The following is a 16,236-nucleotide window of genomic DNA, read 5'->3' on the forward strand; positions in this document are numbered from 1 at the left end:
GATAATAATGTACTTAGCTCAATGTTTTTGTGAGGAGTAAATGTTTAGAGTGCTTTCTTTTCTTTCTTGTTTTTTTTTTTTACCATGTTTATTTTTTTTTAACTTACATCCAAGTTAGTTAGCATATAGTGCAACAATGATTTCAGGAGTAGATTAGCCCATTCCCCCCTCCCACAACCCCTTGGTAACCCTCTGTTTGTTCTGCATATTTAAGAGTCTCTTCTGTTGTGTCCCCCTCTCTGTTTTTATATGAGTTTTGCTTCCCTTCCCTTATGTTCGTCTGTTTTGTCTCTTAAAGTACTCATATGAGTGAAGTCATATGATTTTTGCCTTTCTCAGACTAATTTCGCTTAGCATAATACCCTCTAGTTCCATCCACATAGCTGCAAATGGCAAGATTTCATTCTTTTTGATTGCCGAGTAATACTCCATTGTATATATATACCACATCTTTATCCATTCATCCAGCGATGGACATTTGGGCTCTTTCCATACTTTGCCTATTGTGGATAGTGCTGCTATAAACATGGGGGTGCATGTGCCCCTTCGAAACAGCATCCCTGTATCCCTTGGATAAATACCTAGTAGTGCCATTGCTGGGTCGTAGGGTAGTTCTATTTTTAATTTTTTGAGGAACCTCCATACTGTTTTCTGGAGTGGCTGAACCAGTTTGCATTCCCAATTTCTAGGTAATTTTAGAGGTCTCTCCCAGTTTTAAACTTCTATGATTCTGTTATTTAAAATCATGCCAAACTGATTTCCTCCTCCTCCTTCTCTTCCTCCTCCTGTTTTCTTCTTCCTGGGCTGGGATAGTCCCGAATGTCAAGGTGTCAAAGTATATATTTTAATTTCATGAACATTTTAAGCAAAATTTCCCAGGATGCCTCATAGATAAATAAGATAATAGTTGCAATGGGTGGATTTACCACCTGACTGAACAGATATGTTCAGAGAGTGTGAATGTAATGGATCTTCAGGAACCCTGGAGAACGGGCTGGAGTGGAATGCCCTTGGAGCTGACCTTGTTAACATTTTTTATCCATGATGTAGGTAAGAAAGACCGGATAGAAGTGCCTGTCAAATTTGGAGATACCCCAACGTTGACTAGGGTTAACTATTTCAATACATAAAAGAATTAGGCCTAGCTCTGATCAGAATATCTGTTTATTAAGGTTATTATTGTTTTAATGATATTTCCATAATTCAGGGATTTTGTTCATTTTTCTCTTTCTTTAGTTGAGTCAAAATTTTCAAGCTTTTAGCATACTGCTAATGGAAAAATAGATGTGCCTGGTAGGGTCCCAAGTCAGTTGTTTTTTGACCTTGTTCCTATCAAGAAATGCAGATAGATTCGATCAGGCTGGTTTGGAGCAATACAAAATAAAGGCAGCATCACCCAAAACAGTCACGAGGAGGGACACTAAAATCCATTTTGGCTTGTTTCAAAAGGGCACTCCCCCCAGGGGCACCTGGCTAGCTCAGTAGGTAGAGCTTGCCACTTGACTCTTGATTTCTGGGGTCCTGAGTTCAAGCCCCACCTTGGGCATAGAGCTACCTTAAAAAGAGAAAGAAAGAAAGAAAGAAAGAAAGAAAGGAAGGAAGGAAGGAAGGAAGGAAGGAAGGGAAAGAAAGAAGAAAGAGAGAGAGAAAGAAAGAAAGAAGGAAAGAAAGAAAGAAGGAAAGAAAGAAAGAAAGAAAGAAAGAAAGAAAGAACGAACGAAACCCACAAACAAACATAAAGGGCACTCTCCCTGATTCTGGAACTCTAGTCAGAGGGTGGGGGTGGGGGGGGGAGGCCTTCGGCCTCTTTTTTTAAAACAAGGTTTCCAACCAGTTCTGAGAAACAGTGTTGAGGAACTCACTTTGATTTGAATTTTGGCACAGGTTTTTAAATATGTTGTTTTGTCTCATCATCTCCAATCTGTGTTTTTAAAACCCAAATAGATTTAATTATGAACTTAAAACTAAAACAGTTAAATTCTATCAGCTCCTTCGTATCCCATTCCCCGTATTTCAATTAGAAAATTGTACGCTCTTACATTTCCATTTCTCTTTCCATTTTTGATGCTTTATTTTATATAGACCTTGATCTGACCTAGATGGGGGTGGGGGGGGAATATAATTTATGTGTAGCAGAAAAGCAATCTATGGTTGCTCCGGTGCGGCTGCTGTGTTTTGGAAAATGCACCAGGATTAGATTATGTCTGATCACTTTCCACATCACATGATGAACAGCAGTTGAGAAGAAGCATAAAATGAATCCTGCCGAGAAGCCCTTAGATACCTTGCTGTTAACGGGCGCTTCCCTCTCCCCCTCCCTCCCTCTTGTGCCTTCCTCATCAGGATCTCTGACTGAGGCGGGTCAGCTAGGAGTGGCTCCTCGCAGCATAAAGAGACACAGTTTTCACACTGTTTTGGAATGAGAAGTTAAATTCATGAGCACACATAATTTAGAAGACATGGGCTGTGGCACTTCGTCTGTGAAAGACATGAGATCTGAGCAAGGTGAGTGCCAGCGGGGGTGGGGTGGGGGTGCCTGTCTTCGTGAATGAACGGGGAGCCCGAGTGCACCGGATTCGCCCTCTCCCCTTCCCCGCCCTCTCCCCTTCCCCCGTTGAGTCACTTGCCCCTCCAGCCGCCAGCCTGGTGTGGTGGTGCACAAGGCACCATCACTTGAGCCGAAGGTTAAACATTGGCATAACTTAGGAAGATGTAGCTCTGAATTTATGATGTGCCGTGAAGTATTATCTAAGAGAGAGTTTATGTTTGATTTGATTTCAGCTGAAAATGGACCAATATAAAGTCTCAATTTAAAACTCTGTGGCAGGGAACAAGAAAGTCTCTGTGCATTTACCTCTGTTTATTCGACATGCTTATAAATAGCTGTATCCATACCTATGTGGTGTTTAGTGGCATCGTTGACTTTTTATTAGAGTTTGTAACTCGGTGATCGGATTATTTTTTATAGCTATTCAACACAGAACTTCATGAGATTTGCCCCCATGTTTTTAGAATATTCCAGGTAGAGTTTGGGAAATGCAAGATCATCTGCTTCCCCAAAAGGGTGTTGTTTCTAAATACATGACATGCCCCCCAAGACCCCTGTATATTAGAGGCTTAAGTATTCCCTTTGTTTATTTCATACTGAGGTTCTCATACCTACCAAGTTGCAACTCACTTGAGTGTTTAAGAGACATAGTTTCCACAAGCAACTTAAAGAACAAACAAACTGGGAAGATTATGTGAATTATTCACTCTCACGCTCCATTCCTCTGGTGTCTAGGTTATAGATAATTTTCCCAGTTCCTCTTCCACATGTTGCTTTTGGAGGTTCACTCAGGCTTAAGATGGACAGTTTAGGATGCAGAGTATTCTCTACTAATTAGCGTGTGATGTTTTCTCTTGGGAATCAAATGCTGTTCTGCTCCATGAGTTAGCAAAACCGATCTCCCACAGTAGGGAGATGTACTAACTCTTTCAAATCTGTAAATCTTTCAAAAGCTCCAACTGAGCTAATTCCATGGTCATAATTTTACCATAAGAGAGTAAAGCAAGTAATTATCTTTTTATATGTAGGATTACATAGCGTTCTTTAAATTTCGCCAAAATTCTTAGGTTAAACAAACAAAAAGGCCAAGCCAAACTCATAACAGTGAATTCTCTCTTTTTGAAATACTTCTCAACTTTTAATATGTTGCAGGTAAATGGAAATATTACTTTCGATTTTTGGATTGGTTTTTCTTTTAAATAAATTACCGAGGTGAAATGCACATAACATAAAATTAATTAATCATTCTAAAGGGAACATTTCAGTGGCATTGGGTACAGTCACAAAGTTGTGTAACTGCCCTTCTCTCTAGTTGCATACATTTCCATCACTCCAAAGCAAAACCCCTTTTATATTAAGCAGTTTCTCCCAATTTCTCTCTCCTTCCAGCCCCTGACAACCACCCGTCTATATTCTGTGAACGTACCTATCCTGGATATGTCACATATACAATGTACCTTCTGCCCCCTTTCACTTAGCATCCAGATTGTAGCATCTTTCATACTTCATTCCTTTTTAAGGCTGGATAGTATTCCATTGTGCGTTGAGACCACATTTTGTGTGTCCATTCCTTTGTGGATGGACATTTGGGTTATTTCCACCTCTTTGGCTACTAGTGCTGCTTTGAACATGAATGTACGTGTACTTGTTTGAGTCCCTGTTCTCAGTTCTTTGGGGGTATATACCTAGGAGTGAAATTGCCAGGTCTTACGGTAATTCTGTGTAGAAATGTCAAACTGTTTTCCTGCATTGCTTTTTAAAAAGAGCAGTTTTATTGAGATATCATTCACATGCCACACAACTCACCAGGTGAAAGCGTCTAATTCACCGGTTTTTAGTATGTTCACAGAGCTGTACAACCATCGCCACTATCAATTTTAGAACATTCTCATATCCTTCCCCTAAACCATTAGCAGTGACTCCCCAACCCCCTACCTCCCCAGCCCTAGGCAATCACTAATCTCCTTTCCGTCTCTATAGATTCGGACTCTTCCCGGATATTTCATATAAATGTAATCAGATCCTATGAGTCTTTTCTGTCTGACTTCTTTCATTCATATAATGTTTTCAAAGTTCATGTTGTAGCATGAATCAGAATGTCATTCCTTTTAATTGTTGAATAGTATTCCATTGTAGGAATATGCACACTCACCCATTCATCAGTTGGTGGGCATTTGGGTTGTTTCTATTTTTTTTTTATATTATGAACAATGCTACTATGAGCATTCGTGTACAAGTTATAGTGTCAACAGATGTTTTCAGTGCTCTTGGGTATATACCTAGGAGCAGAATTGCTGGGTCATATGGTGGCTCAATGTTTAACATTTTGAGAAACTTCCAAACTGTTTTCCCAAGTGCCTGCATCATTCTGCATTTCCACCAGCAGCCTATGATGGTTCCAATTTTTTCACATCCTTTGCAACACTTGTCTGTCCTTCTGATTATACCCATCCTAGTGGGTATGAAATGGTAGTTCATTATGGTCTTCATTTGCATTTCCCTAATGACTAATGATATTGAGCATCTTGTCATGTGTTTATTAGCCATTTGTAAAATGTCTTTTTTTTTAAATTTATTTATTTTGAGAGAGAGAGAGAGAGAGAGAGAGAGCATGAGTAGGGGCGGGGCAGAGAGAGAGGGAGAGAAAGAGAATCCCAAGCAGGTTCCACACGGTCAGCACAGAGAGAGCCCAACGGTGAGATCATGACCTGAGCTGAAGTCAAGAGTTGGACACTTAACTGACTGAGCCACACAGCCACCCCATTCGCCATTTGTAGATCTCTGGGAAAATGTCTATTCAGATCATTTGTCCATTTTTAGTTGTGTCATTTGTTTTTATATTGTTTTGTTGTAAGAATTCTTTATATGTTCCAGTTATAAGTTCTTTATCAAGTATATGATTTGCAAATGTTTTCTTTCATTTAGTGGGCTGTCTTCTCACTTTCTTGATGATATCCTTTGAAGCAGAAAGGTTTTGTAATTTTGATAAAGTCCAATTTATTTTTTCTTTGGTTGCTTGTGATTTTGGTATCGTAACAAAGAATCCATTGCCAAAGCCAAGATTATTTATGGTTATGTTTTCTTCTAAGAGTTTTATATTTTTAGCTCTTACATTTAGGTTTTTGATACATTTTGAGTTGATTTTCATATATGGTATGAGGTAGAGGTACAAATTTATTCTTTGCATGTGGGTATCCAGTCACCCCACGACCATTTGTTGAAAAGACTGTTCTTTCTCCGTTGAATAGTCTTGGCACTCTTATCAAAAATCAATGGACTGTAAATATGAGGGTTTATTTCTGCACTCTGAATTCTATTCCATTGATCTGTGTGCCTCCTTATGCCAATACCACACTGTCTTGATTATTGTAGCTTTTGCAGAAAGTTTTGAAATTGGGATTCTGAGTCCTTTACCTTTGTTTCTTTTTCAAGATTGTTTTGGCTTTCCAGGTCCCTTGTACTTCCATATGACTCTTAGGATCAGTTTGTCAGTTTCTCAAAAGAAGCCATCTGAAATGTTGATGGGGCTTGCATTGAATCTGTAGATCAATCTGGGTAGTATTGCCAGCTTAACAGTTACATCTACTGATCCATGAACATGGAATGTCTTCCCATTTATTTAGGTCTTTAATTTCTTTCAATGCTATTTTTTGCATTCAGAATTTACATTTTACACTTCCTTTGTTAAATTTACCCCAAGTACTTTATTCTTTTGAATGCTATTACAAAATGGAATTGCTTTATTAATTTCATTTTTGGATTGTTCATTGCAGGTGTATAGAAAAACAATTGCTTTTTGTATATTGATCTTGTATCCCAAGACTTTGGTTGATTCCTTAGGATTTTCTATTTACAAACTGTGTCATCTGCTAATAGAGATAGTTTTACTTCTTCCTTTCTATTCTATGCCTTTGATTTCATTTTCTTGCATAATTTTCCTGACTAGACCCTCTCTTACTGTTGAATAGAAATTCATGACTACACATCCTTGTCTTGTTCCTGATCATAGAGGAAAACATTCAGTCTTTCACCTTTAAGTATGATAGTAGCTGTGCCTTTCTCCAGGATGCTCTTTATCAGGTTGAGGAAGTTCACTCCTATTCCTAGTTTATTGATTGCTTTTATTATTTTATTAAGAAGTGGTGTGTAATTTTGTCAAATGCTTTATCTGCATGTATTGAAACGATCATGCAGTTTTTGCCCTTTGTTCTATGATACAGTATACATTAATGGAATTTCAGATGTTGAACCAATTTTGCATTCCTGAGATAAATCCCACTTGGTCACGGAGTATAATACTTTTTATATGTTGCTGGATTCAGTTTGCTAGTGTCTTGTTAATGATTTTTGCATCTATATTCATAAAAGATATTGGTCTATAGTTTTTTTCCCCCTGGAGTGTCTTTGTGTGGTTTTGATATCAGGGTAATACTAGCCTCATAGAATGAGTTGCAATTCCTTCTTCTCTTCCATCTTTTAGAAGAGCTTGTGAAGAATTGATATTAATTCTTTAACTGTTTGGTAGAGGGGCTCCTGGGTGGCTCAGTCGGTTGAACATCCAACTCTTGATTTCAGCTCAGGTCATGATCCCAGGGTCATGGGATCAAGCCCCACATTGGGCTCCATGCTCAGCATGGATTTTCTCTCTCTCTTTCTCTCTCTCTCCCTCCCTCTGCCTCTCTCCCCCACTTGTGCACTCTCTCTCTCCCTCTCTATAAATAAATCAATAAATCAATAAATAAAGCTGAACATGGGCCTTTCTTTGTGGGTAGTTTTTTGATTACTTCTACTTTTGTTATAGATCTATTCAGATTTTCTATTTCTTCTTGAGTCATTTTCAGCATTTTGTGTCCTAAGAATTTTCCTATTTCATCTAAGCTATTTACTTTATTAGCATATACTTGTCAAAGTATTCCCTTATAGTTTTTTTTATTCTTCCATTATCTCTTGTTGAATATATTAGTCAATGTTTATTCTGACTTTGTAATAATAAATCTGCTGAAAACTGAAGCAACGGTATTTACTTATATTTATCCATAAAAAGTTTTTCTCATTTAGAAATACTGTAAAATATAGAAAAGCATTTGGAAATAATTAATATTCCTCACTCCACTACCCAGAGACAACAACTGTTAACATTTTGATAATTTCTTTCCAGTTTTATTTTTTTTTGGTATAGTGTAGGTTTTTGATCATCCTAAACATTAATTTTTTGTAGCCTTGCTTTTGGCACTAAGACATTGTTACATAAACATCTCTCAAGTTGTTATAAATGCTTTGTAAACATTTTAACCATTACTAAACATTTCATTTAATGGATAGATCATCATATTCTTTTTTTTAATGTTTATTTATTTTTGAGAGAGAGAGAGAGAAAGAGAGAGAGAGAGACCGAGTGTGAGCGGGGGAGGGGCAGAGAGAGAGGGAGACAGAGAATCCAAAGCAGGCTGCAGGCTCTGAGCTGTCAGCACAGAGCCCCATTCAGGGCTTGAACTCATGAGCCGTGAGATCATGACCTGAGCCGAAGTCAGATGCTTAACCAACTGAGCCACCCAGGTGCCCCAATCATCATATTCTTAATTATTCCTCTAACATGGGACCTTTTTTTTCACTAATATAAACAGTACTTAGAAGAATTTCTTTATGTAGTGTTTTTCCTTACTTTGGATTATTCCCATATTCAGGTGATTAGATACGAACTTATTGTGTTAAGGGTTTTGAATGTTTTGAAAGCTCTTGATAGAAAATGGTAGCTATTATTTCCTGATTACTAACTATATTCTAGAGAGTGTTCACAATATTCTGCATACTTTTTAATTAATCCTTGCAGTAAACCTGAGTCAAGCGTTACTATTCCTTTTTTATGTAGTTGAAGAAGCTCTCACGCTCCGTGAGTGAGTGCTTTCCGGGGTCAGATTACTAACCACTGCCAGAGTTGGGGTTTGAACCCAAGGAGTTCTGAGTACAGTGGGTTTTTTGCCGTCAACCGTCACACCCTTCTACGGTTCCTCCCAATGTCGCTGCTCTTGGAAACTAACTTTAATTAAATTTACTCCTACAAAGTACCTTTTATTTGCATAGTGCTCTTATAGTTGGATGGGCCCCTTCATATACATTTGATCTCTACAGGCTGTGAAGGGTTGTTCTCAATTTGTGAAAAAAGGAAACCAAGGCTTTGCGAGGCAAAGTGATTTGCTTAAGGACAGACACATAGCTAGTAAGTGGCAGAGCCCGGGTGAGGGATTGCTTCCTGTTTCTCATGGTCTGACTAGAGTGAAGGGCTTTTCCCTCCCACTTTGGTCATTCGGCCTCAATACAGAACTCTGCCTCCTAGTGTATCAGGGCATTTTGGAGGAAAAGTAACCCGCATATAAAATCGAGGCTACCCCTTCTTGTGGGCTGTCTACCTTCCATGTAGAGAAGTAGCATCAATGCTGTATTATTATTATTTCGCTTCTTTTGTGATATGCAACGGGGAAGGGAACAATCATAGCTGTCATTTATATTGATTGCCTACTATCGTTATTTCTATTTCTCTGCAAAACTCTTGGAGGAAGCCTCGATTAGTTTCCTTTTCTAGATGAGGAGACTGAACCTAGATGAAAGAACTGTCCAGGGTGGGAGGGGGAGGGTGGGTGATGGGTATTGAGGAGGGCACCTTTTGGGATGAGCACTGGGTGTTGTATGGAAACCAATGTGACAATAGATTTCATATATTAAAAAAAAAAAAAAAAAAAAAAAAAAAGAAAGAACTGTCCAAAGTCATGTCCTAGTTCTCCTGAATTGGAACCAGCTCTGACAGATTCCAAAGTCCATGCCCCTCTGGATATGCTGCCCTGACTTGTAAAATAGGAATTTATCAAAAAAATGGAAATGAAACATTGCAATTTCATTCTCCTGAGCTTCGCTTTATACTTAAAATTTTATATTGATGTATTTTGAATTAATAATCTGTTGCCTTTTCTTCCCCCATGGAATACTCTGAGGACATGATGATTTATTTTCTTTTATTTCTTCCCTGGAAACCACTTAGACATGCATTTATTCATTTTCCCTAAGTGCTGAGGAGCCTACAAAGGCTATGTAGCGTTTTTGGCTGTGCACTTGGATGCTTTAAGCTATGAGAAATGGAAATTTTCTCTAATGGAGATTGTTCTTTTAAAAAATATTTGTTCTTTATTTTTACTTAAAAGTTTAAAAATACTAACTAGTAAATCAAATATTTCTTTAGTTCTTGGAATAACGTCTAGTTTATTTATTGTTTAAAAATCTAATGAGCAAGCCATTCACAGCTGCCTGAGAGATCCCCTCCTTCCACCCCCAGCCCCGTATCTCCCACCTCCACATTCCCAAAGTTAAGTCCTTTGCAATGCTGTATATTTAAATTTGGGACCTTCATGGAAAAACAATCAATGACATTGTTTCCTTTATCTGTTGATCTCTGAGGAGTTTTCTGAAAGTTTAGAGGGGCCTTTGCCGTTCTTGTTAGTGTTGGATTTTCTTTTATAACTGCCACCAAGCAGTCTTTGTTGGCATCGTGAGGTATAGCAGAAATCTCTGTGAGCTGGGATGTCCGTCATTTTCCTCCTCAGTGAAATGGGACATCAGATGAGATGCTCTTTAAAGTTCTTGCCAGCCAAAGACCATCAATATGCTCTATAGCTGCGGGTACCTGTGGAGGGGTGGGGGTATTTATTTCCCCCTTCTGTTGCTTACTCCCTTAGCTGCTACCGCATTAACACTCTTAATGTGCTCACGTGCCTTTCCTCTTTTTTTCCTGTTCTTTGGGTTTGGGTACATTTTTTCCCCTTCATGTCGTTCTGTTTTACTTTACCCCCAACTTCTTATCTTTAGAAATTGCAAATCTACAGAGAGAAGATGGAAGATTAATACAGCGAACACCCACATCCCTGTCAGCTGGGTTCACCAGCTTGTTAACCCTTTACCATTTTCTCTCTCCTGCTGTCCCTTCCTTCCCTTTGTGCCTTCTCCATTTGACAGCAAAGCTGTAGACATTATGATATTAACCTCTATATACTTAGCATGAGTGTCCTAAAAAGAGGGTTTTTCTTTTATAGAACTGTAATACTGTATCACACTGAAAAAAACTGTGGCACTGGTGGATTAATATTGTTGAACATAGAGTTCATATTCCGAATTTCCTCATTGTCCAAAACGGCCTTTTGTAACGGTTTTTTTCCTTTCCCTTTGGAAGAAAGGCCTTCCCTTTCCCTCTGGTTCCCTCCACTGACTCTCCTCCCTCTCAGAGCTTGTTCCTGAAGGGGACGTTCACAGTGCTGTCTCCCACCTTCTCGTGGTTCATTCCGTCCCACGGAAAATGATTTTGACAAGTTCTTGAATGCCCTTGAAGCCCACTGGACCATTTTCAGTTCTTATTTTGCTGGGTTTCCTGGCAGTACTTGGCACTCTTGCACTCATGGCCCTTGGCTTCGGCCCATTCTCCTGGTTGTCCTCGTGTCTCTGAACTGTTTATAAGGGCTCCACTTTCTCCCAACTTTTAAATATTAGGATTCCTCTGGGTTCTTCTCGGGCCTTTTACTTTGTCACTCGAGTGCTCTCCTGCGGTAACTTTACTCTCATGGCTTTCATTATCATCAGTATGTCAAAACTGCCAAATCTTCATTTTCGGCCTATATCATATACTATATCCCTGGTTTGTTGGCATCAGTTGGGAATCATTACATTTTATTTAATTAACCAATTCACTCAATTTAAAATCCCAGTATAATTAACATATAGTGTTATGTTAGTTTCAGGTGCACAATATAGTGATTCAACAATTCTATATACTCAGTGCTCATCACGATAAGAGTTCTCTTAGGGAATTTTATGTTATGTTATGTTATGTTATGTTATGTTATGTTATGTTATGTTATTTATTGTAAGGTAGGCTTCATGCCCAACATGGGGCTTGAACTCATGACCCTCAGATCAAGAGTTACATGCTCTACTGACTAAGCCAGCCAGGCGCCCCTTAGAGAATCTTTTTTTTTTTTTAATGTTTATTTATTTATTTTGAGAGAGAGAGAGAGCGAGCACACAGGGGAGGGGCAGAGAGAGAGAGGGAGAGAGGGAATCCCAAGTAGGCTTCATGCTGTCAGCACAGAGTTTAGGGAATCATTTTAAACAAGTACTTTTCTTTGTGGAAGGAGACCACTTTCTGCATCTGAAATTATGATCCCTTTCAATAATAATTTTTAGTTAATTGTTCACTTTTTGATATGATAATGTGTGGGTCTTGAGGTTTATATAGGAATGGTACTACAAACACATTTATTGCCTGTATGAAACAGGCACACAAAAACCAAACATCCTTTTCATTTTTCACACCTATTAAATGCATCTTCATATTTTTTATTTTTTGTTTATTCACTGTGTGACTAATCCACGTCTACTTTTAGAAATGTTAAGTATTATGAGACTCTGCCACGGACTATTTAGAGACCCACTCTAGAATCATGAGCTCTTGGGGGGTAGAAAGTATTACCGGAAGAGTATGAAGTCCCACCTCCCCCATTTAAATGCTTTTCACCAGCTTCTAGCCTTGACTAGACAATTCACAAAGGAGCCAGCTTTTAGTTGGATCCTGTTAATTGTTAGAAAATCCTGTTACAAAGAGACATATTTCAACGGAGTATAAGAAAGGGCATTACCTGAGGCCCACTTGCCAGTTATTTCCTGTAATCAGAACACTTTTCTTACACAATTATGGCTTTATATTGCCTTATCTTTTCAGCAGCTGCAAAAGGCAAAAATTTAATGCTGATCGTATTTGACCTTGGGTGAATGAATGTGGCAGTATAACTCAGATTAGTAATTAATAACAGGGGAGACATAAAACAGAATTGCAGTCAAGACATTTAATTTTTTTTTTTCCGAGTGAGGATTAGAGGTCATGATTGAATTGTTGGATAGAACATATTTCCTATGAGAAAATTTTTCAATAATTTAAAATGCTAGTAGTACTTTTACATACCTAAATTTCTTACATAATTAAAAATATAATAGTTTTTAAAAATTGAGATCTTCCTGATAATGATTCTTTACAAAATTGGCAGAAATTCATATGATAGAGAGCTCACGGTTACTTGTAAACTGTCGTTTTCGTGGTTTTACTGATTTAGCTTATTATTTCGGTATCGTACGGCTAAAGCTTCATATTTTCCTGAACTATGGTGTAGCCAAGGATTGCAGTTCTTATGAAAACTTCCATAAGATGGGCTTCGTGTAATCTTTGTGTTGTTCCATTGCCCTGTTGAATAAAAGAAGGCTTTAAATGGGGCATTTAACAATCTGAATCCTAATAAATGTAGAGAGAATGAGTTCGAAAATCACTATTTTTGCAACTACCATAGAAAGAATTGATTTGGGCAAAAATTATCCGTGGATATTTTGGAGAACAGAATATATACACAGTCCTAAGGCATGGTGCTGCAAATTGTTTATTAATTGTAAAGAGGGAGCAAATAAATACATCTACAGTAGAGAATTTTACGTGGCTGCTGTGGGGCGATCCATCCGATCGGGTGGGGTCTGGTGGTGAAAGAAGTCACTTGAGGCAGAGCAAAGGCAAATGAAGTTTATTGAGTATTCTGCCAAGGAGCAGCAAAAGAGAGACTGTCTGCCAGGAGGCAGTGGTGGGGGGCTGTAGCTAAGGAGGGAAGGGTGAGGAGGTCTGGGAACACATGGAATTTTCCTTTGTTTTTGGTACCTGTGCTCAGTAGTAAGTAGTCCATTGGTCAGCTAGGGCCTATGGATATTTTTTTAAGTTCTATTTTTTTTTTTTAAGATTTTTGTTTAGGGGCGCCTGGGTGGCTCAGTTGGTTGAGCGTCCGACTTCGGCTCAGGTCATGATCTCACATTTCGTGGGTTCGAGCCCCGCGTCGGGCTCTGTGCTGACAGCTCAGAGCCTGGAGCCTGTTTCGGATTCTGTGTCTCCCTCTCTCTGCCCCTTCCCCGCTCATGCTTTGTCTCACTCTGTTTCTTAAAAATAAATAATAAAAAAAAAAAATTAAAAAGATTTTTGTTTCTTTATTTTATTTTTGAGAGAGAGAGAGAGAGTATGAGAGAGAGGCAGAGAGAAAGGGAAACAGAGAATCCCGAGCAGGCTCCGCGTTGCCAGCTGGGGCTCAAACTCACCAACCGTGGGATCGTGACCTGAGCCAAAACCAAGAGTCGGATGCCTAACCCACTGAGCCACCCAGGCGCCTGGGGGCGCGTCGCCTAACGAGCCTGTTTGCACTTAGCCAGGTGGTGGTCGCTGTGGGCCCTTTTACCTTACTCCAGTTTAACCAAGTAATCTAGGTTCATATCACCAGTAATGAGACAAATTAATGTCATCTGCCTTCTGATGTAACATACTTGAGAAAGACTCCTCACTTATTCCTGCCAAAACATATAACCTGAATCTAATCATGAGGAAATAACAGATCCAAACTGAGGGATATTTTAAATAACTAGCCTGTACTCTTCAAAAATTTCAGTGTCATTAAAAAGAAAGAAAGGCTAAGGAATTGTGTTAGAATAAAGGAGACTGAAGAAATGGTAGGCATGTGTGGAGAGAGAGAGCAAGAGAGAGAGAGCAGGAGAATGCATATGTGACAAAATATTAACAATTGTACTAGTCTCACCTTTCCCCATATGTCTGAAAATCTTTCAGAGAAAAAGTTAAGAATATTCCAGTCCTGGGGCACCCGCGTGGCTCAGTCAGTTAATCTGACTCTTGATTTTGGCTTAGGTCATGATCTCATGGTTCGTGGGATCGAGCCCTGCATCAGGGTGCTGTCAGCACAGAGCCTGCTTGGGATTCTCTCTCTTTCCCTCTCTTCTCTCTCTCTCAAAATGAACAAATAAACGTAAACAAATAATATCCCAGTCCTGTGCAACCTGAGATGTGTTCGTTAAGTCTGTGGTGGCCGCAGCCTAGGGTTCTGCCCTTTGGGAATGCCGTTTATTAGCTCTTGCTTGTTTTCCCTTCTTCTCCCTTCTCCGTCCATTGCAGACTCCGTGAACCACGTCCTGGCATCATCTCGAGTAGCTTCACTGTAAACACGGACAAGCCCAAATGCACTGGTGTCTCAGTTCCTTTACCTCCTAAACTCCAGCACCCCTTCCTCACTCCACTTGAGAGGTTCACTCCCCTTTCCTGGCCCCTGTGGCCACCCGCATCAGTTCTGCCTCTGGTAGTCTTTATGACTATCCCATGTTCTGCTCTCTTGATCTTCATTGAAACCTCCGGACCTTAGCCCCTTCCCACGTGTCTCTGTCTCCCAGCCCACGCTTGTCTTCACTTTCTTCCCCGTCCATCTCTATCCATCTTCTCTTGGCTGTCACTTGAGCCACTTAACCGATCATACACAGTAATCAGACTCTAGGCAATTTAAAAGAGAAATGATGGGTGAAGTGTTTAATGTTCCCGGACTACTTGCTAGCAAACTTTGCTACAATTCTTGATGCAGATGCCAAGGATGTTAGTGACTTGACTTGGATTTTTCTATAGGGATAATTCAGTTGTTTTGTTGCTGTCGTTGTTTTAGTAGCCTTTAGAATTTGTCTTCTTTGTCCAGAAGCTTCTAAGCTGAGTGTTCACATGTACCTGCCCTATTTTGTCCTTGAATTGTTATTTTTAGCTTTGCAATGTGCAGTAGTAGGTAGGCTGAAGCTGTGGCCCTAAAAAAAAAAAAAAAGGATGAATTAGAATATTTCAGAACTGGAGAGGATCTTAGAGATCACACAATTCCAAGTTCTCACGGTTCACGTGAGAGACTGAGGACCAGAGAGGTTAAACAATTTGTTCAAAGTTATACAGTTGGCACCTGCTTGAGTCAGAACCAAAATGGAAGTCTCCAGATGACCAATTCAAAATTTATTTTTTATTATCTCATGTGGACGGGTTGCTGGGTGGGTGAGCACATGAGTAAATAAAAAGTCAAAGAAAAGACCTCTAATTCTTGCCCTTCTCTGACCGGAACACCAGAGGTTTCCAAGAATGATAAAATTATGATCTCTTTTGTCATTTAGGGAGAGTGATGGTTTTGTTTAAAGTGCCCGTCAGTATTTGGAGACTGGGCCTCATGCTTTACTCTCATTTCCCTCTGAAGAATAATGCCTTCCAGGGGTGCCTGGGTGGCTCAGTCGGTTAAGCGTCCGACTTTGGCTCAGGTCATGATCTCACGGTCTGTGAGTTCAAACCCCGCGTTGGGCTCTGGTGGCAGCTCGGAGCCTGGAGCCTGCTTTGGATTCTGTGTCTCCCTCTCTCTCTGCCCCTGCCCTGCTCACACTCTGTCTCTCTCTGTCTCAAAAATAAACATCTGGAAAAAAAAAAAAAGAATGCTCTCTAGGGACAAGAATGCTGTGCAGGGTTGCCCGAGTTCGCGGATGAGTGAGCCTCACACGGTTCCTGTCTCGCTTGCTGCCCAAGAAGCAGACTTTGTGACCATCTCGTGTCCGCTGGGCATGTGCTTTGAGCCGTTTCTCCAGTGAAGTTAGAAGTCTCTCTATGACAGTCACACACTCTAGCAGGTGGCAGGTGTGGAATAGTTGTAAACAAGAATAACCAAGAAGACTGCGGTCCCAGAGTTAAGCCAGACTGTAGTGTCATCATGCTTCAAAGTACTGAAGGAAGAGATGGTTTCCCCCTTGTTTAAAGCCTTTGGCTACTAGTTGCT

The 16,236-nt window shown here is 39.7% G+C and overlaps 1 protein-coding gene across 3 annotated transcripts in view; it reads left to right on the top strand.

The window, feature by feature from the left end:
* The window catches only part of PPEF1 (protein phosphatase with EF-hand domain 1), a 108,178-nt gene that overhangs the window by 13,981 nt on the left and 77,961 nt on the right, over positions 1 to 16,236 (top strand). For all 3 annotated transcript variants that reach the window (XM_027054561.2, XM_053202127.1, XM_027054562.2), the window contains one exon: positions 2,344 to 2,505. In XM_027054561.2, coding sequence (XP_026910362.1) covers positions 2,436 to 2,505 — 70 coding nt within the window. In that variant the 5' untranslated portion in view covers positions 2,344 to 2,435. The remainder of the gene's footprint in view (positions 1 to 2,343; positions 2,506 to 16,236) is intronic.

This window comes from Acinonyx jubatus, chromosome X (assembly GCF_027475565.1).
Source record: "Acinonyx jubatus isolate Ajub_Pintada_27869175 chromosome X, VMU_Ajub_asm_v1.0, whole genome shotgun sequence".
NCBI classification, from domain to species: domain Eukaryota; kingdom Metazoa; phylum Chordata; class Mammalia; order Carnivora; family Felidae; genus Acinonyx; species Acinonyx jubatus.